Source organism: Chiloscyllium plagiosum, unplaced genomic scaffold, assembly GCF_037043375.1.
Source record: "Chiloscyllium plagiosum isolate Xiang-an unplaced genomic scaffold, Cpla_swu_hap1 HiC_scaffold_33, whole genome shotgun sequence".
Taxonomy (NCBI): Eukaryota; Metazoa; Chordata; class Chondrichthyes; order Orectolobiformes; family Hemiscylliidae; genus Chiloscyllium; species Chiloscyllium plagiosum.
In genome coordinates this window covers 2336542-2363144 of record NW_028270171.1, presented here as the reverse complement: position 1 = coordinate 2363144, position 26603 = coordinate 2336542, and the positions used below count along the sequence as shown (strand labels likewise).

The following is a 26603-nucleotide window of genomic DNA, read 5'->3' as shown; positions in this document are numbered from 1 at the left end:
CAATCAGTCCACATGTTTATTCAACTGCTTGATTGCTCCCCCTCACTCACACTCCCTCCTCACACACTCACTCACACCAACACTCACTCACACTGATCCTCACTCACACTCCCGCCTCACACACTCACTCACACTCCCCCTCACTCACACTCCCTCCTCACACACTCACTCACACCAACTCTCACTCACACTGATCCTCACACACTCCCGCCTCACTCAGACAGAACCTCACACATTCATCTTCCCTAACCCTCACTTACACACCCTCACTCTCCCTCAATCACACTCACACACCCTCTCACACACCCTCAATCACACTCACACACCCTCAATCACACTCACACACCCTCACACACACCCTCAATCACACTCACACACCCTCAATCACACTCACACACCCTCAATCACATTTACACACCCTCACTTACACACCCTCACTCACCCTCAATCTCACTCACCCACCCTCACTTACACACCCTCACACACACCCTCACTTTCATCAATTTGAAACTCCATGAATAGTCACGTCCTTTCACCATCTGGACAACACAGACTGCTTCACACGTCACTCGCAGCTAAAAACAGTGTGGACAAACTTTGATCAAATTGGCAGCAAACTTTCTCGAGAAGAGAACGTTGAGAAACAGCAAGAAACTTGAGGAGGAAACACGTCTGCCTGGGAATACTGCAACAGGAGAACAGGAGGAATTCTCATTTGGAATAAACAAACAACCAAAAAAGTAAAAGGTAAAATGTTCAAACAGCTCAAACTGCACAGTAATAATTGGATGATGACATGTCAAGTATTTTATGTTTGATAATTAATTTTAAATTGAAAATGAGTTTTGGTTTTAAAACATTGCATAATATGCAATCTCTAGGCAGGGATTTATAAAGTGACTGGTAATTAGTTACTAAGAGCAATAAATGAAAATAGGTTCTTTTAAAAAGATGTAACTTTATTTTATAATTTACAGAAGCTGATAACTTTTTAAAGCGTAAATTGTTGGATTTTATCCAGATAGCAATTGCTCTCCAGGTTTTTGGGCTTTTCCTATTAACCCCATACTCTGAAGGGCACAGCCTCCTGTGTTCACCCTCACACACACTCATTCTAACACTCACACACTCAAACTCACATACACACTCATTCACTGACACTCTCACTCATTCTCACTCACTCTGACACACTCTCACTCACTGACTCACTCACAGACTCATTCTTACTCACTCACTGACTCACACTCACTCATTCTCATCATCCTCACTCAATCACATGCACATACACACTCTTAGTCACACTCACTTACTCAGGCACATTCATACTCACTCACCCTCACCCACACACACTCACTCATTATCTCACACCCTCACACACACTCATTCTCACTCACTCACTGATTCACACATTCACTCACACTCATTCTCACTCACCTACTCACACTCACTCATTCTCACCACCCTCACACTCATATACACTCACTTATTGTCTCACATCCTCACTTACAGTCATACTCACTCACCTTTACACTCTGTCACCCTCCTCAGTACCATGGTTTTATATGAAATGTTTTATCTGACGTAACCCTGGGATTCCTCTCACTGACAGGACACCCCCCATCACAGACAGGACCGTCTCTCTATGATTAAACCCCGCTCCCCCCAATTTCTGACCGGAACCTCTCTTCCTGATAGGAACCCTGCTCTCTGATGGGACCCCTCCACTCCCCTCTTTTTCTCTGATGGGACCCCTCTCTCTGATTGGACTCTTACTTGTCCCTCTGACTGGACTCTCCTCTCTCTCTAATAGGAACCTTGTGTCTCTCTGACTGGATCCCCCGTGTCTCTCTGAGCAGACCCCACCCTGATTATCCCCCCAACCGATGGGACTCGCCCCCCTGTCATCTCCCTCTGACCGGACGCCCCCTCTCCCTCTGAGCTGGCTGGTACTACCTGTGACCTTCTGTATCTGCTCCTTCAGGCTCTGGCCTCAGGATGAATGTGTCTCTCGGATTCCTGAGTGTACTCCTCGTCCTGGCTCAGAGCAGTGAGCGACGGAGGTGGAACTACCGGGATGGAGGTAGGATGGAGCAGGACTGGGTAATAGGGTTTGGTTGGGGGGAAGATTTCAATGGTGGGATTGGGGTGGGGTTGAGTGTGGGGAGCTTCACTTTGTCCAAACAATGACCTGGTACCAGCACCGACCCGTCAACATGGTCAGCGGTGCATGTGGGTATAATTGGGGTGTGGGTCATGTCTTGGGAATGATTCATGTTTGGATGCAGTGGGGAATGTTTAGCACTGGGAAATGTATAGGAGTGGGGAATGTTTTGGGAGCGAGGAATGTTTGGATGCAGTGGGGCCCAATCCCTGTATTGACCGGGTATCCTGTTCTTGTTGCCAGCAGACAAAGTGAACATTAATGGGATCTATAGTGTGACTCGTCTCCTGAACTACTGGGGAAATGGAATCTTCAAGCAAGTGAAGGATACAATGATCAACAAACCATCCGATGTTTTGCCTGACTATTCCAGGTAGAGAGGACAGAGACGGTGGGGGCTAACAGCAGAATCACAGAAACAGTAATAGCACCACAGAGAGTCATACAGACAGAGGCTAAACAAGAAACAGGGAGAGAGGAGGACAGAGAGACGTTCTCAGCAGGGAGAGAGATCTGTAGAAGAACAAAGAGTGACAGAAAAAAGAAAAAGTGAGAGACACAGGATGGCAGCGATATGAGAGAGAGAGAGAGAGAGAGAGAGAGAGAGAGAAATCAAGCAGATAGAGGGAGGAAGGAAATGAGAAAGGGAGGAAGGAAATGAGAGACCGAGAGATCTGGGAGGAGGAGGAGAGGCAGAGATAGAGAAACAGGGAGAAAGTGAGAAAGGTGGGTCCTGAACGTATCAGCAGCCTCTGACTGCTCTCCCCCCCACTCTCTCTCTCACTGTCTCCAGGATCCAGCCACTTTCTGAAGCTCTGGACGATTTGTTTAAGGAGATCCGAGCTATGAAGAAGCGACTTGCAGATTTGACCGAGAATTTGGCAGCTCTGGAGAAAGCTTTCAGCCAGGTCGGATATGGGAAGCCGGTGAAGATCAAACGTGTGGTGATGAGGAAGGCGCCAAGGAAGCTGTCAGTGTATCAGATCCCACAGCGGATCCCAGTCCCCAAACAACTGCGGCCCTTATCCAGGAGGAGGCAGTGAGCTAGAGAGTGAGGGACTGCTACAGATTGTGTTCCAGGATCCTGTGACATGCACTAACTGCCCTCTCCCACTCTGAACACTTCTGTTAGAATCACATTTCCCAGTCTAAACCTTGCAACAACCACTGCACTTACATAGCACATCTCACACAATCACATATCCAAACGCACACAGGACAGAAACGCAACCAAAATTTGACATCAGGAGATATTCCAGCAGCTCATAGAATGTCCGTGTGTAAAAAGGCCATTCAGCCTATTAAATCTATGCTGGCTCTTTTGAGTGGCATTCCAGTTATTCTGATTTCCCTGCTCTTTCTTCATATGATGACCTGGCAGTTTTTCTTCTTGAAGTATTTAGTTCAGTTATCACTGAATCTGTACTCACTGCCCAATCAGAGAGCACACTCCAAATCCTCAGTCATCATAAATCATTTCTTGTTAAAGCACTCAGATGGTGTTTCGTCTTTGGATTCTCTAAGCCAGAGGCTGACTCATTGCACACACTCCAGACTGAGCTGCAGATATTCGATGTACAAGGGATTACGGGGAGTGGCAGGATAGTGGAACTAAGGCCACAACCAGATCAGCCACAATCTTACCCAATGGTGAACCGACCCAAGGGCCAAATGGCCCCCTCCTGATTCTAACATTCTTGTGTCACTTTCTCTGCTTATTGTCAACTCTTATGTAATTGGAAACAGTTTTTCATTATTTACTCTGTCCATAGCCTTTATGGTTTTAAACAATTCAGTAGCAAGACACCTCTCAGCCCTCTGTGCTGAAAGGGAACTGCTTTCTCCAACCCGCTGAAGGATCTGTCGTCTCTCATCCCTGAATTACACCACCTGAACTTTCTGTGCAGCTGTCACATTCTGCTCAGCATGGAATCCAATATTGTGGGGTGGGTGGAGTGGGAGGGGTCCCTGAATCAGTGGATCAGAATAGTTTTGCATCATTTCCTGACTTACACCTTAATGCTTATATTCATGAAGCCCAGGGTCCCATCTGCTCTGTTTGCTTGTCCTATCACCTTCAAAGGTTTCTAGGCAAACACCATCTGATCTTGCCCCTGTACCCTGTTTGAAATAGAACATTGAACTTAGAACAGAACAGCACAGTACAGGCCCTTCAGACCTCAATGTTGTGTCAACCTTTTATCCTACTCTAAGTTCAAACGAACCTACATACCCTTCATTGTACTATCACCCATGTGTCTATCCAAGAGTCAGTTAAATGTCCCTAATGTCTCTGATTCTACTCCCACTGCTGGCTGTGCATTCCACACACCCACCACTCTCTGAGTAAAGGACCTACCTCTGACATCTCCCCTAAACCTTCCTCCAATCACCTTAAAATTATGTCCCCACGTGGTAGCCATTTCTGCCCTGGGAATATATCTCTGACTAACCACTCTATCTATGCCCTCTCATCATCTTGTACACCTCTATCAAGTCACCTCTCATCCTTCTTCGTTCCAATGAGAAAAGCCCCAGCTCCCTCAACCTTTCTTCAAAAGTCATGCCCTCCAGTCCAGGCAGTATCCTGGTAAATCTCCTCTGCACCCTCTCTAAACCTTCCACATCTTTCCTATAATGAAGTGATCAGAAATGAACACAGTATTCCAAGTGTGGTCTAACCAGGGTTTTATAGAGCTGCAGCATAACCTCACGGCTCTTAAACTCAATTCCCCAGCTAATGAAAGCCAACACACCATACGGCTTCTTAACAACCCTATCAACTTGGGTGGAAACTTTGAGGAATTTATGATGTGACCCCAAGATCCCTCTGTTCCTCCACACTGTCAAGAATCCTGCCTTTAACCCTGTATTCTGCATTCAAATTCAAAGTGATTCACTTCACTAGGTTGAACTCCATCTGCCACTTATCAGCCAAGAACATGAATCCATTGCAACCTACAACAGCCCTCCACACTATGCACCACTCCACCAACCTTCGTGTCATCAGCAAACTCACTAACCCACCCTTCCACTTCCTCATCCAAGTCATTTATAAAAATCACAATGAGCAGAGGTCCCAGAATTGATCCCTGCAGAACACCACTGGTCACCGCGCTCCAGGCTGAATACTTTCCATCTACTACCACCCTCTGTCTTCTATGGGCCAGCCAATTCTGTATCCAGACAGACAGATTTCCCTGTATCCCATGCCTCCTTACTTTCTGAATGAGCCTACCATGAGGAACCTTATCAAATGCCTTGCTAAAATCCATGTACACCACATCCACTGCTCTACCTTCATCAATGTGTTTTGTCATATTCTCAAAGAATTCAGTAAGGTTTGTGAGGCATGATGTGCTCCTCATAAAGCCATGCTGACTATCTCTAATTAAACTATGCTTTTCCAAATAATCATAAATCCGGTCTCTCAGAACCTTCTCCAAACATTTGTCCACCACCGGCGTAATACTGACTGGTCTGTAATTCTCAGGATTATCCCTCTTCCCTTTCTTGAAGAAGGGAATAACATTTGTCACCCTCTAATCATCTGGCACTACTCCAGTGGAAGTGAGGAAGCAAAGATCATTGTAGAAATCTCTTCCTCGATTCCTGCAGTAACCTTGGGTATATCCCGTCTGGCCCAGAGGATTTATCTATCCTTATGTTTTTCCAAATTTTCAGCACATACTCCTTCTCAACATCAACCTGTTCAAGCATATCAGCCTGTTTCACGCTGTCCTCACAAATGACAAGGTCCCTCTCACTAGTGAATACTGAAGCAAAGTATTCATTAAGGACCTCCCCTACTTCCTCCGACTCCAGGTGCAAGTTCCCTCGACTATCCCTGACTGCCCTACCCTCACTCTGGCCATCCACTTGTTCCTCACATAAGTGGAGAATGCCTGAGGGTTTTCCTTAATCCTACCCATTATAGCTTTTTCATGCCCCCTTCGAGTTCTCCTAAGTCCATTCTTCAGTTCCTTCCTGGCTACCTTGTACCTCTCTCAACCCCTGTCTGATCCTTGCTTCCTCAATCCTCAGTAAGCTTTCTTCTTTTCATACCTTCAGCTCAGTGTAACTTCTCATTTCTCCACCAACATTTATCACCATACAGTTAGTCAGAGGTAGGCCTTAAGGAGCTGCTTAAAGGGGCAGAGAGAGAGAGGTGGAGAGTTATTAAAAAAATTTAGAATCAGAATTCTAGAACTTGGGGCCCAAGCAGCTGAAGCACCACCACTGAATGGGGGAACCAAACACAATCAGAGACTGGATTTGGAGGAGAACAGAAATCGCAGAGTGTTTGGGGGCTTGAAGAGATTGAAGAGAGAAAAGACTGAGGTCATGGAGGGATTTGAGAATAAAGATGTGAATGTTTAAATTGAAGAGTTCTTGGCCGGGGACCAGATTTGTAATAGCGGAACAGGAGTGACAGGAGACCAGAACATGGTGCAAGATACGGGCAGAAGGGGTTTGGCTGAGATTACATTTATGGGGGGGGGTGGGAAATGTATGGTTGGACATGAGAGCAATGGGACAGCGACAGGGACAGGGTCAGGGTCACAGACACGGTCAGGGTCACAGACAAGGTCAGCATCACAGGGTCACAAACAGGGTCAGGGTCACAGACAGGGTCAGGGACAGGGTCACAGACTGGGTCAGGGTCGGTTAGGGTCAGTGTCCCAGACAGGGTCAGGGTGAGGACAGGGAAAGGTTCAGGGACACTGACAGGGACAGGGGGAGGATCAGGGTCAGGGTCAGGGTCAGGATTAGGGACAGGGATGCCTAGAGGTTGACAATACCAATTTTGGCAGAATGAGCTGGGGCAGGGCCAGAACTGAACACTAATTATAGAGTCATAGAGATGTACAGCATGGAAACAGACCCTTCAGTCCAACCTGTCCATGCCGACCAGATCCCAACCCAATCTAGTCCCACCTGCCAGCACCCGGCCCATATCCCTCCAAACCCTTCCTATTCATACACCCATCCAAATGCCTCTTAAATGTTGCAATTGTACCAGCCTCCACCACTTCCTCTAGCGGCTCATTCCGTACATGTACCACCCTCTGAGTGAAAAAGTTGCCCCTTAGGTCTCTTTTGTATCTTTCTCCTCTCACCCTAAACCTATGCCCCTCTAGTTCTGGACTCTCCGACCCCAGGGAAAAGACTTTGTCTATTTATCCTATCCAAGCCCCTCATAATTTTGAAAACCTCTATAAGGTCACCCCTCAGTCTCCGACGCTCCAGGGAAAACAGCCCCAGCCTGTTCAGCCTCTCCCTGGTGGCTCATTTCTAGCTCCAGTATGACACCATGATTGTTAACAGTGTGGTTCTCCCTCACACAGTAACCAGGGAGAAGGATGAAGAGCTTTGCTGGAGAATGAAGTTTGTGATGAGGACAGGAGACAATATTTAATTGAAGGAGAATTCTGCTTAACCTGGAAAAACTGGTCTGGATAAATCCAAACAATGAGCTGTCAAGAAAAAATGATGGTGGTGGGGAACTGCAACACTCACAGAATCTGCTGCTGTTGCTGAGGGCAGCAGGTAGATGAGGAACAGGAAAGAGCAAAGAATAGACACTAGGAGATTCCAGCAGGAATGAAGGGAAAGAAGCCAATTCCAAGAGATTGCCTGTGTCCGGTACTGGCTTCATGTGTGACACAAGTGACAGTAGAACTTGGGTTTTTGGTCAGTCCCTGGTTTAGGGTGAGAGGGGAAAGATATAAAAGAGACCTAAGGGGCAACGTTTTCACACAGAGGGTGGTACATGTATGGAATGAGCTGCCAGAGGATGTGGTGGAGGCTGGTACAATTGCAACATTTAAGAGGCATTTGGATGGATATATGAATAGGAAGGGTTTGGAGGGATATGGGCCGGGTGCTGGCAGGTGGGACTAGATTGGGTTGGGATATCTGGACGGCATAGACGGGTTGGACCGAAGGGTCTGTTTCCATGCTGTACATCTCTATGACTCTATCAGTAGGTAATCTGACACTTCAGAAAATTGACTCAAAATTACAACCGAAACTCTACTCTTTAAATCAAGGACAGCTGCCCTCATAACTAACACCATGAGCAGCTTTAAGCATACCCAGCCTTACCTGAAATACTGTCCTTCACTTGACGGGCCCATCCCATGCAAAAGGTCCCATCACGAACACCAATGGAAGGAGGATTTCCTGCCTGACATCTGGTCACCACTCAATTCAGAACCCACTGCACTGAGAACAGATTAACCAATCACCAACAGCAGCGAGAGCAGATTAACCAATCACCCATTCCACCGAGAGCAGATTAACCAATCACCCACTGCACCGAGAGCAGACTAACCAATCACGAACAGCAGGGAGAGCAGATTAACCAATTACCCACAGCACAGAGAGCAGATTAACCAATCACCAACAGCAGCGAGAGCAGATTAACCAATCACCCACTCCACTGAGCAGATTAACCAATCACCAACAGCAGATTAACTAATCACCCACTCACAGAGAGCAGACTAACCAATCACCAACAGCAGATTAACTAATCACCCACTCACAGAGAGCATATTAACCAATCACCAACAGCAACGAGAGCAGATTAACCAATCACCCACAGCAGCGAGAGCAGATTAAACAATCACCAATGCTACCAACAGCCAATCACCTATTTTTGTGGGATCTTCCTTTACAGAAAAAGAGTGGTCATGTTGATAACAGCATTGCCTGTGAATCACAGTTGATACGGCACTGTGGGATTGGTTGAGAAAGTCATGGAGAGTTGTATAACTGCAAATTGCTGTTAAAGTGGAGCTGCTGATTATCAAACTCCTGCACATCTGTCTTAGTGAAAGGTACAATCTCTGGAATAAAGTGGATCCACCAACAGCATATCATTATGTCTGACTGTGACTGACTATTGGCTGCAATGTGACAATGTAATTACAACTCCTGCACACACTCGTTGTAACAGTTGATCCAGAAATATTAGCATGTCACATTTTATACAAGTTATTAAAATCCTATTATTTCTTTGCTTTTCATTACAATGTATTGGAAAAAATTCCTTGTTAAACACCAGAACCTATCATGATCCAGAGAATCAGGAGGTGAATTACTCACTGCAGGATTCTCAGCCTCTAATGTGCTCTTGTAGTCACTGTGTAGGGCTAGTCCAGTTCAGTTTATGGTCAGTGGTAACCCCCATCAGGATGCTGATAGTGGGGATTCAGTGATTGTGACATCATTGAATATCAAGAGACGATGATTAGATTCTCTCTTGCTGGAAATGGTCATTGCCTGGCATTTTTAAGATGTGAATGTTACTTACCGTTGTCAGCCCAAGCCTGGATATTGTCCAGATCTTCTTGTGTTTGAATTTGGGCTGCTTCAGTATCTGAGGAGTTGCAAATGATGTGGAACATTGTGCAATTATCAGCGAACATCCCCTGACCTTAAAGATGCAGGGAAGGTCATTGATGAAGCAGCTGAAGGTGGTTGGGCCTAGGACACTTTGCTAAGAGCTCATGATTATTGTGGTGCACTGCTGGTATCCCTCCCTCTGCGTCAGGAGATCTGGGGCCAGGTCCCACCTGTTTCAGAGATTACTGAGCAGATTAGAAACATCAATGTTGTAGAAATCCCTTGAGATTTGCACTTCACACTGGGCTCCTGAGTCGTTGAGGATGGGGAAATTTAAGACAGAGCTTGAAAATCATAGAGATACACAGCACAGAAACAGACCCTTCAGTCCAAATTGTCCATGCTGACCAGATATCTTAATTTAGTCTTAGTCCCATTTGCCAGCACCTGGCCCATATCCCTCAAAACCTTTCCTATTCATATACCCATCCAGATACCTTTTAAATGCTGGAATTGTCCCAGCCTCCATCACTTCCTCTGGCAGCTCATTCCATACACATACCACCCTCTGTGTGAAAACGTTGCCCCTTAGGTCCCTTTTATATCTTTTCCCTCTCACCCTAAACCTAAGCTCTCTAGTTCTATGCTCCACCCTCAGGAAAATATCTTGTCTATTTACCCTATTCATGCCCCTCATGATTTTATAAACCTCTATAACGTCACCCCTCAGACTTGATCAAATGAATGTGTTGGGTGCGATGACTCTGATAATAAGAGGTGTTAAATATTCACTGAGTCCTGTGTTACTTCAGCATGGTGACACCTGGCTTATCACTTCCAAACCCTGATTATTTTGAGAAAGATGGAAGATCTGTTTCCACCAATTTAAAGATTAAAATTGAAGTGTAACAGGCTTTTAGCATCAATCAGTCTATGAGATGTTAAATCACAGTCAAAGAATTTACTGCGATAGCAACCCAGCCACCAGAGAGGAGAGGAGACGAGTTCACTAGGGGAGCTCCTCCTCCCATGAGGAAAGAGTGATGGCAGTGGAGAGTGTGCCAGGTTGTGAAACAGGGGAAGAGAGGAACATTCATATATGAGTGAGTGAGTGAGTGAGAGAGAGACACACACACACACACACACACACACACACACAGAGACAGAGAGAGAGAGACAGAGAGAGAGAGAGACAGAGAGAGATTTAGATTTAGATTGAAGGTTCAGGCTAACACAGCGAGAGGTTTGTCCTGCATCTGTTCAGACAATGAGATGAGGCTGTTGTAATTATTGAATATTTAATGACAGATTTGAGAGGGGTTTCTTGTTAGGAAGTACTCAAGAAGCTTTCATGGAGGTTTCCTCTCTCTCTCTCTGTCCATCTCGGTGTCCATAGTGCAAATGGAATGTTCCACGATGCTCCCTCATTCCTCCTTCTTCAGAAACCACACCTCGTTCTTTCGGCCAATAGGTTTCATGGGTGGATCATACCCAGCACAGATGTAAAAATCTCGATGATAGGACACAGCCTCTCCCAGTGCTCCTCGCAACTTGCCTGCATGTTCAACCCAATTAACCTCCTTGGCGTAGCCTCCAAATTGACTGCAAGAAGGAAACAACATGATACTAGGACTGAGATGGAGCTGAAAGGCTGCCCCAATCTTACTGGCCCTTCATCACATACACCAGCCCATTTCCCACCAGCAGAGGCAGCATTGGACAAATGGTCAAGGGGAAGGCTGGATAACTAGTCCCAGGAGCAAATCACAGCACATTCTTATTGTCTACAAGAGGAGAGTGGCCAGCTGAGAGTGGGGAACTGAGCCAAACCATCTACAACCTGGTCACTGAGACATGGCCAATTTACTCCCAATGACCCTTGTTTCTCCTTCAACAACTTCTGCTGAAATGTTGACATCATTTGTAGCCTGGTTAATGGAGCTCGAATTTTGGGAATTAAATGTTACATTAACATTCACTAGTTGATTCATTAAAAAACTTCAATTGTTTTTTTGATTGTGGCGATAGATTTTCACAATAACCAATTCCTAGCTCAGGTGTAAGACACTGGAGAAGGCTCCCATTGTCCAGCCCCAGTTCAGGATAGCTCAGGATGGATCATTCACTCACTTAAACTCCGAAGGCTTTGATCAGCTGAAGTTCCATTCCAGAAACTTAACATAGATGGAGGCTGAAATTCTCAATACAGAGGGATCGTCGCACTGTCGGAGGGTCAGTGCTGAGGGAGCGCCGCACTGTCGGAGGGTCAGTGCTGACTGAGCACCACACTGTCGGAGGGTCAATGTTGAGAGAGTGCTGCACTGTCGGAGGGTTAGTGCTGAGGGTACGTTGCACTGCTGGTATGCAGGTACAGCAAGTAATTAACAAAGCAAATGGAATGTTGTTATTTATCATGGACGTGTCAATTGAACACAGGGTAAAGGACTAATGTTTTGGTTACATTGGAGAGATCACCATCTGGAATACTGTGTACAGGACTGGTGTCCTTATTTAAGGAAGAATGTCAGTGTGTTGGAGACAGTTCAGCAGACTCGTCCTGGGAGTAGAAGAATTGGGGGGGGGGGGGGGGGGGGGGGGGGGAAGTGGAAAAGGTGTAAAAGGTTCTTGGAGCAGGGGTTAGGTGGGAATATGGAGCAGTCAGATAAGCCATCACCTCACTGAACAGGCTGAAGGGGCTGAGTGGCCTCAATGTGTTCGTGATCTGAATGTGTGTTTGTATCATCCCAGCACAAAGTAAGGGAAGCTCACTGGATCAGCCAGGAGACTTGTTTAAAAAAATTCACGTGTGAGATCTTATCATCACAGGCTGGGCCAGTATTTATTGCTCGCCCCTAGTTGCCCCTTGAGAAGGTGGGAGTGAGCTGCCTTCTTGAACCGCTGCAGTCCATGTGCTGTAGGTAGACCCACAATCCCCTCAGGGAAGAAATTCCCAGATTTTGACAGAGACACTGAAAGAATGGCAAAATATTTCCAAGTCAGGATGGTAGTGGTTTGGAAGGGAACTTGCAGGGGGTGGCGTTCCCATGTATCTGCTGCCCTTGTCCTTCGAGATAAATATGGGTTTGGAAGGTGCTGTCTGAGGATCTTTGGTGAATTTCTGCAGTGCATCTTGTAGATGGTATACACTGCTGCTACTGAGTGTCAGTGGTGGAGGAAGGGGATGTTTGTGGATATGGGATATGGTGCCAATCAAGGGGGGGCTGCTTTGTCCTGGATGGTGTCAAGTTTCTTGAGTGTTGTTGGAGCTGCCCCCATCCAGGGCAAGTGGGGAGTATTCCATCACACTCCTGACTTGTGCCTTGTAGATGGTGGACAGGCTTTGGGGTGTCAGGAGGTGAGTTACTCGCTGCAGTATTCCTAGTCTCTGATCTGCTCTTGTGGTCACTATGTTTATATAGAGAGTCCAGTTGAGTTTCTGATAACTCCCAGGATGTTGCTAGTGGAGGATTCAGTGATATTAATACCATTGAATTTCAAGGGGCGGTGGTTAGATTGTCTCTTTTTGGTGATGATTATAGCCTGGTATTTATGTAGCATGAATGTTACTTGCCATTTGTCGGCCCAAGCCTGGACATTGCTCAGACCTTGTTTCATTTGAACATGAACTGCTTCGTTATCTGAGGAGTCACGAGTGGTGTTGAACATTGTGCAATCATCGGCAGACATCCCCCCGTCTGACCTTATGATGGAGGGAAGGTTATTGATGAAGCAGCTCAAGATGATTGGACCTCGGACACCACCCTGAGGAACTCTTGCAGAGATGTCCTGGAGCTGAGATGACTGACCTCCACAACCACAACTACCTTCCAAGTGCCAGATTTGATTCCAACTGGAGAGTATGCCCTGATACCCGATGATTCCAGCTTTGCTGGGCTTCCTGAGTTACAGATCGAGTTAGAATACAATTCTGCTGCTGTTGATGGACCACAGCATCTCATGGATGCCCAGCCTTGAGCTGCTAGATCTGTTTGACGTCTGTCCCATTTAGCATGGTGACCATGCCACACAACACAACGCAGGGTAATCTCACTGTGAAGGCAGACTTCATCTCCACAAGGACTGTGCGGGGATCACTCTTAACGGTAGTGTCATGGTGAGATGCATCTGCAGCCAGCAGGTTGGTAAGGATGAGATCAGGTATGTTTTTCGCTCAGTGGTTTCCTCATCACCTGCTGCAGATCCAGTCCTGATGGTGGACATTAAAATCCCTCTCTCAGAATACACTTTGTGCTCGTCACCCTCAGTAATTCCATGGAGGAGGATTCACCAGCTGAGGGAGGACAGTAGGTGGTAATCAGCAGCAGGTTTCCTTGCCCATGTTTAACCTGAAGCCATGAGACTTCATGGGGTCTGGAGTCAATGCTGCAAATTTCCACAGGGTAACACCCTGACTGTATCCCACTGATGCCATCTCTGCCTGGTCTGTCCTGCCAGTGGACAGGACATATCCAGGAACAGTGATGGTGGTATCTGGGACATTGTCTGTAAGCTATGATTCTGAGAGTATGACAACGTCAGGCATTTTTTGCCACTGTCTTTTCTGATGCCTAGATTGATGCCAGATGATCCATCTGGTTTCATCTCTTTGAGACTTTGTATGATTGGTACAACTGAGTGGTTTGTTAGGCCATTCAAAGGGTGGTCAGAATCACCCACATCACTGTGGGCCTGGAGTCACATGTAGGCCAGACCAGGTGAGGATGGCAGATTTCTTTCCCTGAACGACATTAGCAAACCAGATGGGATTTTACTGACAATCAGAAATGGATTAATGGTCATCAGTAGATTCTTAAATCTATTGAATTCAAATTCTTGATGGGATTTAAACAGTCTCCAGAACATTAGCTGAGATGATGGATTAATAGTCAAGTGGTAACACCACGGAGCCATCGCCTCCCCTTAGTGACAGAGAACTTTTCTGGAGATCAGAGCCCAGTCTGACAGTGCAGCTGGGTCAAGCTGACAGAATATAGCAGGCCAGCCCATGTTTAATTTCCTCACTGATGGGACTTAGCCTGAGCTATGGCCACAACGATGGGTTTAACCCTTTACTGGATTCATTAACACTTACGTGGAATAGACGGTGAAATCATCCTGATGTTTGATTGTGATGCTCTCGTCTGTTGGTTTGGGAATGTTATCCTGGAATTTGCTGGGGATACGGATTTGAACTTCGACCTTGGGTTGCAAGCTGTTACCTTCACCTGGCTGTACAGTCATACTGACCGGGGCAGTCATCCCCATCTGGACACCTGCAAAAACACCCCTCACACTCAGCGAGGGTCACCTATACTCAGAAACAGATACTGTCCATCCTTCCCTCCAGCCGCGTCGCAGACAACATTCTAGACAGGGTCTCAATGCTGCCCAGATCTAAACTCACACCAGTCTCCATTCGCCCATCAACCTCATGCTGACTGACCGAGGTTTGCTCCCTATCTGGAAACACCTTGAAACGCATAAAGGTGGATAAATCCCCAGGACCTGATCAGGTGTGCCCTAGAACTCTGTGGGAAGTTAGAGAAGTGATTGCTGGGCATCTTGCTGAGATATTTGTATCATCGATAGTCACAGGTGAGGTGCTGGAAGACTGGAGGTTGGCTAACGTGGTGCCACTGTTTAAGAAGGATGGTAAGGACAAGCCAGGGAACTATAGACCAGTGGGCCTGACATCAGTGGAAGGAATCCTGAGGGACAGGATGTACATGTATTTGGAAAGGGGAGGACTGATTTGGGATAGTCAACATGGTTTTGTGCGTGGGAAATCATGTCTCACAAACTTGATTGAGATTTTTTAATAAGAAACAAAGAGGATTGATGAGGGCAGAGCAGTAGATGTGATCTATATGGACTTCAGTAAGGCGTTTAACAAGGTTCCCCATGGGAGACAGGTTAGCAAGGTTAGATCTCATGGAATACAGGGAGAACTAGCCATTTGGATACAGAACTGGCTCAAAGGTAGAAGACAGAGGGTGGTGGTGGAGGGTTGTTTTTCAGACTGGAGGCCTGTGACCAGTGGAGTGCCACAAGAATCGGTGCTGGATCCTCTACTTTTTGTCATTTACATAAATGATTTGGATGTGAGCATAAGAGGTATAGTTAGTAGGTTTGCAAATGACACCAAAATTGGAGGTGTAGAGCACAGCAAAGAGGGTTACCTCAGATTACAACAGGATCTGGACCAGATGGCCAATGGGCTGAGAAGTGGCAGATGGAGTTTAATTCAGATAAATGCGAGGTGCTGCATTTTGGGAAAGCAAATTTTAGCAGGACTTATACACTTAATGGTAAGGTCCTAGGGAGTGTTGCTGAACAAAGGAGACCTTGGAGTGCAAGTTCATAGTTCCTTGAAAGTGGAGTCGCAGGTAGATAGGATAGTGAAGGCGGCATTTAGTATGCTTTCCTCTATTGATCAGAGTATAGAGTACAAGAGTTGGGAGGTCATGTTGTGACTGTACAGGACATTGGTTAGGCCACTGTTGGAATATTGCGTGCAATTCTGGTCTCCTTCCTATCGGAAAGATGTTGTGAAACTTGAAAGGATTCAGAAAAGATTTACAAGGATGTTGCCAGGGTTGGAGGATCTGAGCTACAGGGAGAGGCTGAACAGGCTGGGGCTGTTTTCCCTGGAGCTTCGGAGGCTGAGGGGTGACCTTATAGAGGTTTACAAAATTATGAGGGGCATGGATAGGATAAATAGACAAAATCTTTTCAATGGGGTGGGGGGGAATCCAGAACTAGAGGGCATAGGTTTAGGGTGAGAGGGGAAACATATAAAAGAGACCTAAGGGGCAACTTTTTTTTTTTTTTTTTACACAGAGGGTGGTACGTGTATGGAATGAGCTGCCAGAGGAAGTGGTGGAGGCTGGTACAATTGCAGCATTTAGAAGGCATTTGGATGGGTATATGAATAGGAAGGGTTTGGAGGGATATGGGCCGGATGCTGGCAGGTGGGACTAGATTGGGTTGGGATATCTGGTCGGCATGGACGGGTTGGACCTAAGGGTCTGTTTCCATGCTGTACATCTCTATGACTCTATGACCTCACTTTTAAATTTTAAACATTAGTCCTCATTTTGAAATCCCTCCATGGCATTGCTCCTCTCTAACTCTATAACCTCCTTAAACCCATCAACATTTAAAAAACATTTGAAGAGATACATAAATTAGAAGGGTTTAGAGGGATATGGACCAAATGCAGGCAAACGGGACTAATTCATTTTGGGAAACGTGGTTGGCACGGACATGCTGGCCAAAGGGTCTGTTTCCAACTTTAAGATTGTTCTTAGGGTGTGGGGGTCTCTTTCTGGGGCCAGCCTTTATTGCCCGTCCCTGGTTGACCCTTGAGAAGGTGGAGGTGAGCCTGCCTTTTTGAACCACTGCAGTGGGTTGGCCCACAGTGCTCTGAGGGAGAGAATTCCAGGATTTTGACCCAACAACAGTGAAGGAATTGTGATATATTTCCTAGTCAGGATGGTGAGTAGCTTGGAGGGGTGGTATTTATACTTTACTTTGTTCTTTGTGACGTTTCATTAAAATTGACCTCTTTAACCAGTTCTCAGTATCACATTGTGTTTTGTAATCACTCAAGAAGGTTTGACTGCTTCAATGCATTATAGGTGGTATGTAAGTGCTAGTTATTGTGTTGTGAGAGTTAATGGGTTTGGTTACTGACTGCGGTGAGTTAGCTGACCCTTGGTGGGTAGCAGTCTGGAAAGCATGAAACCCAAGCCCTGTCCTTTCCTGAATGTTATACATCAGACTCTCACAGAATGCCAATACCTTGCTCATTGGATCCTCCGACATATTTGAGCAGTTTCAGGGCTCCTTCTCCTGACCCCTCGTCAAATGGTTTCCCACTTATGGTGACACTGGCATAATTACCACCCTCATACCTGCACTCCTCATAGGTCAGGTCTCCCTGCAAAAAAAATCCAAATCTGTCATTCACAAAACTCCCTTAGAAGTAGAATATACAATTTGTATGTAAATTTCAGTTAAATTTTAATGTACAGCAGGAAATTCGTGTTTCAAACAGTGGGGAATGCCAGTGCTATATTTCCTAGTGCATGCCACAATGCAGAATCCCAGTGCTTTATCTCCCAGTGGGGCAGTGCAAGCCGCAGTGAGGAATGCAGGTGCTGTATTCTAGTATATTATCCAACATTATTGTACAGTCCTTGGCCTACATGGGAATATTCTGTGGGACTCTGCTGCCCTCTGGGGACACTGCTTAATAATAACAGCTTCGAGTGTAAATTAAATAATCTTTAACACAGACCCTACAAACTTTGCCCGGATGAATCCTTCAAAATAAATCATTAAAATTCAAGGCGACAAGTTGTCAGGCACATTCACATCTGCCAGGCAACATGAAGAATTTATAAATCCCACATTCACTCCGTCCTGGTTCGTCAAATCTTTAACCTCCCCAGTATTTAAACCAATTTTAATCAGTTGGAAAGTTTACAGTGAGTTGCACACTTTTCCGAGTTTTGGGATTGATCGGGCCGGGTTGAACTCCGAACTACACACATATACAGTCACATGTCTCGATACAGACACACTCAGAAACATGCACATACACTCACTTTCTATTTCTGGCCTATTTTTCCTCCTTATCGGTGCTGAGACCAAATGACTGCAACTTTTACCAGGGTGCAGGGTCCCACTCTAACTGCTCCTGGTCAGAGACAGACAACACCCCGCACTCCTCAGAGACAGGGAGAGTGGCTACTTAATAAAGTCAGGTATAGGTCTCATTGTAGCCAAGAACTGGAGATTAATGGGGTCAGTACCCCAGAGGTCTGTGTTCCCCCTCGGTTACTGCCCCAGGGACTCAATCAGACGTTGAATATTTGCTGAAGATCTTACCTTGGTTTCTGAGTTGAGGGTCTGACAGGGTCGGTTCTCAGTTTGACTGAACAGCGAGTTTGTTATCATCCCAAACATGGTCGCTCTAATTGAAATTTGAGTCAATATTTTATGAAATCCGAAGGTAAATTCACAGTGCTCTCAAAAGCGACCTTAAGTGAAGTTTTCACTCAGAAATGAACTACCAAGTTGTTAAATGATTCAAAGTTCAGTACTTTGGGAAGGTTATCAGATTAATTTAATAAAATGCATTGTCATTAACCGGGAGGAGCCTGCGAATTGACCCTTTCGTCATCACTAACCAGTGAGTACTGGGCAAGAGAGAAGGAGGTTACCAATTACAAAATTAGTATAAAATTTAGGAGCAGAATTAGATCATTCAGCCCATCAAATCTGCTCCACCATTTAATCATGGTCGATACATTTCTCAACTCTATTTTCCCGCCTTAATTTCCTTATTAATCAAGAACCTATCTGCCCCTGTCTTTCTCTGTCCTGCACAAATGTCTCTCTTTCCATTTTCAAGGGAATTGCATCAACTTCAACCTCAATGTCAGGTGAAGCATCACCAATTCTGAACATTGCCTGAGTAGAAGCATTTCCTAATCTCACTGATTCCATTACAATCCTTTCATGTGGCTGTCCTCCACTTCCTGACCCTGGAATTTTATCCATTATGAGTTTGAACATCTCTATTGAATCTTCTCATCAACCATTTCTTCTTTAAAGAGAAAAGTTTACATTCTCCAATTTATTCTGATGATTGAAGAACAGAGGAACTGAAGTAGGCCATTCAGCCCTTTGAGCCTGTTCCATCACTCAATGATCTGTGGCCTAATTATATCCCCAGTGGAATCATTTCATCGTTTATCCCTCTGAATCTTGTCTGTTCTAATAAAATAGGCTGATTGATATGAAGTATTTAATAACAACTCAAGTCCTCTCTTAATTGTAACGGGTGCAAATAAATACATTAAAATATTCAGTTAATGATGAAAAGGTTGCAGCTGGCAGCGGTGGGATTCGAACCCACGCCCCCGAAGAGACTGGAGCCTTAATCCAGCGCCTTAGACCGCTCGGCCACGCTACCGCGACAGCGATGGCGCCACCAACACTCACTAGAAGCAGCTGCAAGAGGAAGCGGCGTGATTCCCGGGGGAGGGCGGGGCAGCTTCACCAGGAGCCCGAGGCCGACGGAGAGCTCAGGCCGAGCGGAGGAGGAGCTGCCCCGGGCTCTGGACGGTACCCGCCTCCTGGCGATGGCGCGGCTGCCGCGACCGTCACGGAAAGCAGCAGGGCCTCGGGAGGCGAGCGGCTCCGTGTCGGTAGCGTGGCCGAGCGGTCTAAGGCGCTGGATTTAGGCTCCAGTCCCTCCGGGGGCGTGGGTTCGAATCCCACCGCTGCCAGTCCTAATTTTTATTTATTTAATTTAGTTTTTTTTCCTGCGGGCTCCTGAATTGCCAATTTCTTGGGAGCGAATACATTTTAACTTTCATGATTCCAAAATTTAATTCTGATTTGCCGCAGAGGATATTAAATGGTTTTAGGTTAGTTATGTGAGGAGGCTACTTCAGCAGGTAGCGTGGCCGAGCGGTCTAAGGCGCTGGATTAAGGCTCCAGTCTCTTCGGGGGCGTGGGTTCGAATCCCACCGCTGCCAGACAATGATTTTTGTAAATTGTTTCCCTTCCCTGATCAGGACAGGACTCACCGCTGGACATTTCAATTGCGGCAATTTTAACTATTCTGCAGAAATTTGCTATTTCTTCAATTTAAATTCTGATTTGGAACTGAATATGAACATACAGGATGACTGAGATAGGCAGAAAAATGGTAAATGAAATTTAATCCTGAAAAGTGCAAGGTGAGTACACAATGAATGGCAAGACCCTCAGAAGTACAAGAGGATCAGAGAGACTTTGAGGTACATGTTCACAGATCCTTGAAGGCAACAAGACAGATCAAGAGTAGTTGAGAAAGCACATAGCCTTTTATACTTGAAGCATTGAACACAAGAGCAGGTATGTTATGATGGAGGTAAAAACAATGACTGCAGATGCTGGAAACCAGATTCTGGATCAGTGGTGCTGGAAGAGCACAGCAATTCAGGCAGCATCCAAGGACAGGCAAAATCGACGTTTCGGGCAAAAGCCCTTCATCAGGAATAAAGGCAGAGAGCCTGAAGTGTGGAGAGATAAGCTAGAGGAGTGTGGGGGTGGGAGAGAGTGGCATAGAGTACAATAGGTGAGTGGGGGAGAAGATGAAGGTGATAGGTCAGGGAGGAGAGGGTGGAGTGGATAGGTGGAAAAGGAGCTGGGCAGGTCGGACAAGTCCGGACAAGTCATGGGGACAGTGCTGAGCTGGAAGTTTGAAACTAGGATGAGGTGGGGGAAGGGGAAATGAGGAAGCTGTTGAAATCCACATTGATGCCCTGGGGTTGAAGTGCTCCGAGGCGGAAGATGAGGTGTTCTTCCTCCAGGCGTCTGGTGGTGAGGGAGCGGCGGTGAAGGAGGCCCAGGACCTCCATGTCCTCGGCAGAGTGGGAGGGGGAGTTAAAATGTTGAGCCACTGGGCGATTTGGTTGATTGGTGCGGGTGTCTCGGAGATGTTCCCTAAAGCGCTCTGCTAGGAGGCGCCCAGTCTCCCCAATGTAGAGGAGACCGCATCGGGAGCAACGGATACAATAGATGATATTAGTGGATGTGCAGGTAAAACTTTGATGGATGTGGAAAGCTCCTTTGGGGCCTTGGATAGAGGTGAGGGAGGAGGTGTGGGCGCAGGTTTTACAGTTCCTGCGGTGGCAGGGGAAAGTGCTAGGATGGGAGGGTGGGTCGTAGGGGGACGTGGACCTGACCAGGTAGTCACGGAGGGAACGGTCTTTGCGGAAGGCGGAGAGGGGTGGGGAGGGAAATATATCCCTGGTGGTGGGGTCTGTTTGGAGGTGGCGGAAATGTCGGCGGATGATTTGGTTTATGCGAAGGTTGGTAGGGTGGAAGGTGAGCACCAGGGGCGTTCTGTCCTTGTTGCGGTTGGAGCTGAGTTAGGCCACAGCTGAAGCACTGTGTGCAGTTCTTGAATTGATTTGATTTTATTATTATCACATGCACCTAGGAACAGTGAAGTTTGGTTTTGCATCCAGTACAGGCAGATCATACCATACAAGAGTAATAGAACAGAGCAAGGAAATGTGACAGCTGCAGAGAAGGTGCAAAAAAGAGCAAGAACAACATTAAATTTGAAATTTGAGCGATCCATTCAGAAGTCTAATAACAGTGGGGAAGAAGCTGTTCCTGAATTTGTTGGCAAGTATGTTTACGTTTTTGCATCATCTGCCTGATGGAAGGTTATGACCAGGTTGGGCAAGGCCTTTGATCATGTTGACTGTCTTCCTGAGGCAGCGAAAGGTATACTGTAGATGGAGTCAATGGTTGGAAGGTTGGTTCGTGAGATGGACTGGGCTGTGCTCACAACTCGCTGTAATTTCTTATGATCCTGGGAAGAGCAGTTGCCGTACCAAGTCTTTATGAATAGAGATAAAATGCTTTTGATAACACTTGGTAAAGAATCTTTACAGACAAGACAAATTTCTGTAACCTCCTGAGGAAGGTGTTGTGTTTTCTTGACCATAGCATCCATGTGGGTGGACTAGGACAGATTGTTTGTATAGTTCGGGGCTGAATACACAGCTTTGCAGGGCACTGGTGTAGAGAATTCCCGTGGAAAAGGTGTTGCCTATTCTCATTGATTGTGGTCTATGGGTCAGGAAGTTGAGGATCGGGTTGTAGAGGGTGGAACAGAGACCGAGGTCTCGGAGTTTGGAGATTAGTTTGGTTACAATTATGGTGTTGGAACTGAAGTCATTAAGTAGGTGCCTGATGTAATCATCACTCTATAGAAAGGATGTTGCACTAGAGAGGGTATACAGGAGATATTGCCTGGACCAGGAGTGTTTCAGCTATGAAGAGAGATAAGTTGGTGTTGTTTTCCTTGGAACAGAGAAATCTGAGGGGACCTGACTGAGGAGTACAAAATTATAACAGAAAGAAATAGAGAGATAGTTCCATTTAGCAGTGGGATTAATAGCTTAGGCTGGGACACACACACACACACAGACAGCAAGACACACAGGTTTAGAACATAGAACAATATAGCGCAGAACAGGCCCTTCGGCCCTCGATGTTGCGCCGACCTGTGAACTATTCAAAGCTCGTCCCCCTACACTATCCCAAAATCATCCATGTGCTTATCTAAGGATTGTTTAAATCTCCCTAATGTGGCTGAGTTGGCTACCTTAACAGGTATGGCATTCCATGCCCTTACCACTCTCTGAGTAAAGAACTTGTCTCTGACATCGGTCTTAAATCTATCACTCTCGTACAAGCTGACGTCATCATCCTAGAAAAAAGTCTTTCTCTGTCTACCCTATGTAATCCTCTGATCAGCTTGTATGTCTCTATCAAATCCCCCCTTAGCCTTCTTCTTTCCAATGAGAACAGACCCAAGTCCCTCAGCCTTTCCTCATAAGACCTTCCCTCCAGACCAGGCAACATGCTGCAGTTCAGGCAGCATCTGAGGAGCAGTAAAATCGACGTTTCGGGCAAAAGCCCTTCAACAGGAATAAATTTTCTCCATCAGCTTACCATGGGGAACCTTATCAAAGGCTTTACTGAAGTCCAAGTATACCACGTCAACTGCCCTACCCTCATCTATATGCGTGGACACCTTCTCAAAAAACTCAATGAAGTTTGTGAGACATGACCTGCCCTTGACGAAAACATGTTGACTATCTGAAATCAAATTGTTGCTTGCTAGATGATTATAAATCTTATCTCTCATAATCCTTTCCAAAACCTTTCCTCTAATTACCTGGGTCATCTCTGCTGCCCTTCTTGAACAAGGGTACATTTGCATTCCTCCAGTCCTCAGGTACTAAACCTGTAGACAATGACGACTCAAATATCAAAGCCAAAGGCTCTGCTATCTCCTTCCTAGCCCCAGGGAATCCTCGAATAAATCCCATCTGGCCCAGGGGACTTGTCTACTTTCACTCCTTCTAGAATTGATAACACCTGTGCATAACTAACCTCGATCCTTTCTAGTCTAATATCTCGTACCTCATTCTTCTCCTTTTCCTGAGTGAACACCAGTGAGAAATGTTCATTTAGCACCTCTCCGATCTCTATCTGTCTTTGACTGGCCCTAATCATCCTTTTATTCCTCACATACCTATAGAAAGCTTTAGGGTTCTCCTTTATTCTATTTGCTAAAGACTGCTCGTGTCCTCTCTTTGCTCTTCTTAACTCTCTCTTTAAATCCTCCCTCGCAGATCTGTAACTCTCCATCGCCTCATCTGAACCATCTTGCCTCATCAACACATAAGCCTTTTTCTTCTGCTTAACAAGAGATGCATGTTCTGTTGTAAACCACGGTTCCCTTACCTTATCACTTCCTCCCTGCCTGACAGGGACATACCGGTCAAGGACACGCAATATCTGTTCCTTAAACCAGCTCCACATTTCCATTGTCTGCATCCCCTGCATTTTGCTACCCCATTCTATGCATCCTAATTCTTGCCTAATCGCATTATAATTGCCCTTGCCCCATCGATAACGCTTAACCTGTGGCATGTACCTATCCCTTTCCATCGCTAAACTAAACGTAACTGAATTATGGTCACTCTCTCCAAAGTGCTCACCTACAACTAAATCAAATACCTGGCCTGGTTCATTACCAAGCACCAGATCCAGTGTGGCCTCCCCTCTTGTCGGTCCTTCGACATACTGTGTCAGGAAACCCTCCTATACACATTGGACAAAAACTGATCCATCAGTTTAGGGTAAGGAGCTGGAGGTTTACGAGCATTTAAGGAGAATTTTAAAAGAGAAACGCTATAATAGAGTCGGACAGGCATTGCTAATGAAATAGCCTGGGAAAATCAGCTGCTGGATTTTCAGAGGCAAAGCAGAGAATGATAGCTATTACTGTCTGGATTGTACAGCACAGAGTCAGCACTTTCAGGCTGGGGAGGGAATGAGGAGGGAAAAGACACAGGATCAGTGACTGGTACTTTGAACAGAATCATTCAGAGTTGACAGGAGACCGAGAAACTCAATCACTGCAGAATGAACAGGCCTCAAATACAAGGCTGCAATTCTGAATCTCATCCCTCCAGTCCTCAGGTCAATCTCTGTTTCAACAATAAATGTTAAAAATCACACAACACCAGGTTATAGTCCAACAGATTTAATTGGAAGCACTGGCTTTTAGAGCGCTGTTCCTTCATCAGCAACGCTCCGAAAGCTAGTGCTTCCAATTAAACCTGTTAAGACTATAACCTGGTGTTGTGTGATTTTTAATTTTGTAACCCCAGTCCAACACCGGCATCTCCAAATGATAATAAATGTGACAGTCACAAATTGGGTTTAATTGGAGTCTCTTTTTAATTACTTCATGAACCATTGAGATTTTGAGGAGCTGCACTATACACAAGAAACACAAACAGCCCTCGGACCATATTTACATTGTCAGTGAATAGCCAAGACCATCGGAATTAGAATAATGTGTTTGTCCACACAGTGTACTCGAGGAGTAAGGATGCTTTTACTCCTCCTCACTTTTCCCATCCTTTGCCTCCGGGTTGCTGTGGCAGTTTGAGGCCAACAAGCTGTGCCACTTCATGGGGTGACCGTTCTCCCTTGCTGTGGTACTCCTGGTGTAGAGCTAGGTGCTGTCGGACACTCTGCAGGAGGCACATGTAGGTGGAGGCTTGGTGATACAGTTCATGCTGAGCCCGGCACAGTTTCTCACTGGTGACCTGTACCAAGCCAGAGTGAGCAACTGGTATTAACAATCAATAAAAAGCGAAAAAATAAACTGTGGATGCTATAAATCAGAAACAAAAACAGAATTTGTTGGAAAAGCTCAGCAGGTCTGGCAGCATCTGTGAAGAGAAATCAGAGTAACGTTTCGGGTCCGGTGACCTCCCTCAGAACTGCTTCCCCACTTGACCCGAAATGTTAGCTGATTTCTCCACCCAGTTGCTGCCAGACCTGCTGAGCTTTTCCAACAATTTCTGTCTTTGTTTATGGCTAGTAACATTGTTCAATAAACTTTGCTGAAAACTTCATTTCACAATCAGTTTGCAGTAAGGATCCCCATTAACAAAGCAATGTTGGCGGCCAAATCCATTTCCAAAAGAACCCACACCCAGGAAAACGCTGATCTGATCAGATCAAGGCAGTGTTTTAGCTGTGAATCACTACCCACTGGTGGAACCAGGAGTGTCATCTCAGGTCTCCTGGTAAAGCAGCTTGAGAACTGTGAATAGTCAGGTGTCAGGATCTCTGCAACTTGTTACAGGTAAGCTCCTGAACATCCTCACCTGGACGAGCAGCTTATCAGTCACTGTCACACAAGAAATTCTTGTCAAATTTAAAGACTGCAACTAATCCTTCCAGCTTTTTCTGCTCTTTACCCAGGTAGAGAACGAGAGAGGGGTTTGAGGGGTGGGATATGTGGGTGGGGGTGGGCACTAGAGGATGGGGTTGGATAGAACTGCCATTTAGTCTCTCAAATAGAAGGCAAAATGTTGCAGATGTTGGAAACCTGAAACAATGCGAAATGCTGTAGAAACTCAGCAGGTCTGGTGGCAGTGTCTGAAGAGAGAAGCAGAGGTAATGTTCTGAGTCAGATATGACTTTTTCAGAACTCCCCTTCCCTTCCCTTCCCCCTCCCCCTTCCCCTCATCCCCCCTCCCCCTCCCCTCTCCTCCCTCTCCTCCCTCCCCTCCCCCTCCCCTCTCCTCCCCCTCCCCTCTCCTCCCTCCTCCCCCTTCCCTCTCCTCCCTCCCTCCCGGACACAGTAAAGCTCCCTCTACACTCCCCCTCGATCCGCTCAATGACCTGGTTCTTCCTGAATTGCTGCAGGATGTAGGTGTAGGCGGCGGACTCGCGGTAACTCTGCCCCGGGCCCTGTCTCCGAATCTCCTTCAGGAGGCCCCGCGCCAACCGCAGCGCCGCCATTTTGATCAGCCCGAGCAATCGCCCGTCGATCTCAGGGAGAACCAGTCGATGGGCGGCAGCCCCGCGCGCCGCCGCGGGGGGAGCCGCGGAAACGCCTTGGGGTCACGGGGCGGGGTCGGGACAGGCCGGGGCGGTGCGGGGGTGGGGCCCGGGGGGCGGGGTGTCCGGGAGGCGGGGC

At 46.4% G+C, this 26603-nt stretch overlaps 3 protein-coding genes and 3 non-coding genes across 7 annotated transcripts; 3 read left to right on the top strand and 3 right to left on the bottom strand.

Moving 5' to 3' along the window:
* Positions 1-217: 217 nt before the first annotated feature.
* LOC148141179 (uncharacterized) lies at positions 218-6634 on the top strand. 2 transcript variants are annotated; one of them, XM_087978069.1, is made up of 4 exons: positions 218-747; positions 1982-2080; positions 2408-2534; positions 2955-6634. In XM_087978069.1, exons 2-4 carry the CDS (start codon positions 1996-1998, stop codon positions 3202-3204), a joined length of 462 nt encoding a protein of 153 aa, XP_087834195.1. In that variant the 5' UTR covers positions 218-747; positions 1982-1995; the 3' UTR covers positions 3205-6634. The 2 variants fall into 2 exon arrangements, with proteins under 2 accessions (XP_087834195.1, XP_087834193.1); XM_087978067.1 differs by having other exon boundaries at positions 227-747; positions 2405-2534; positions 2955-6633.
* A 4158-nt stretch (positions 6635-10792) lies between these two features.
* Positions 10793-19672, bottom strand: LOC122542079 (heme-binding protein 1-like). The gene is made up of 5 exons (XM_043679411.2): positions 19526-19672; positions 18407-18491; positions 17315-17453; positions 14604-14784; positions 10793-11113 (listed from the first exon to the last, which is right to left on the bottom strand). The coding sequence occupies exons 2-5, from the start codon at positions 18482-18484 to the stop codon at positions 10936-10938; spliced, it is 576 nt and encodes a 191-aa protein (XP_043535346.1). The 5' UTR covers positions 18485-18491; positions 19526-19672; the 3' UTR covers positions 10793-10935.
* trnal-aag (transfer RNA leucine (anticodon AAG)) lies at positions 19415-19496 on the bottom strand. The gene has a single exon. It is a non-coding gene; the product is annotated as a tRNA-Leu (tRNA).
* A 58-nt stretch (positions 19673-19730) lies between the features above and the next one.
* Positions 19731-19812, top strand: trnal-uag (transfer RNA leucine (anticodon UAG)). The gene has a single exon. It is a non-coding gene; the product is annotated as a tRNA-Leu (tRNA).
* Positions 19813-19982: 170 nt separating this feature from the next.
* trnal-aag (transfer RNA leucine (anticodon AAG)) lies at positions 19983-20064 on the top strand. Its single transcript has one exon. It is a non-coding gene; the product is annotated as a tRNA-Leu (tRNA).
* A 4756-nt stretch (positions 20065-24820) lies between these two features.
* On the bottom strand, positions 24821-26544 carry fmc1 (formation of mitochondrial complex V assembly factor 1). The gene is made up of 2 exons (XM_087978066.1): positions 26306-26544; positions 24821-25218 (listed from the first exon to the last, which is right to left on the bottom strand). Exons 1-2 carry the CDS (start codon positions 26423-26425, stop codon positions 25015-25017), a joined length of 324 nt encoding a protein of 107 aa, XP_087834192.1. The 5' UTR covers positions 26426-26544; the 3' UTR covers positions 24821-25014.
* Positions 26545-26603: the final 59 nt, after the last annotated feature.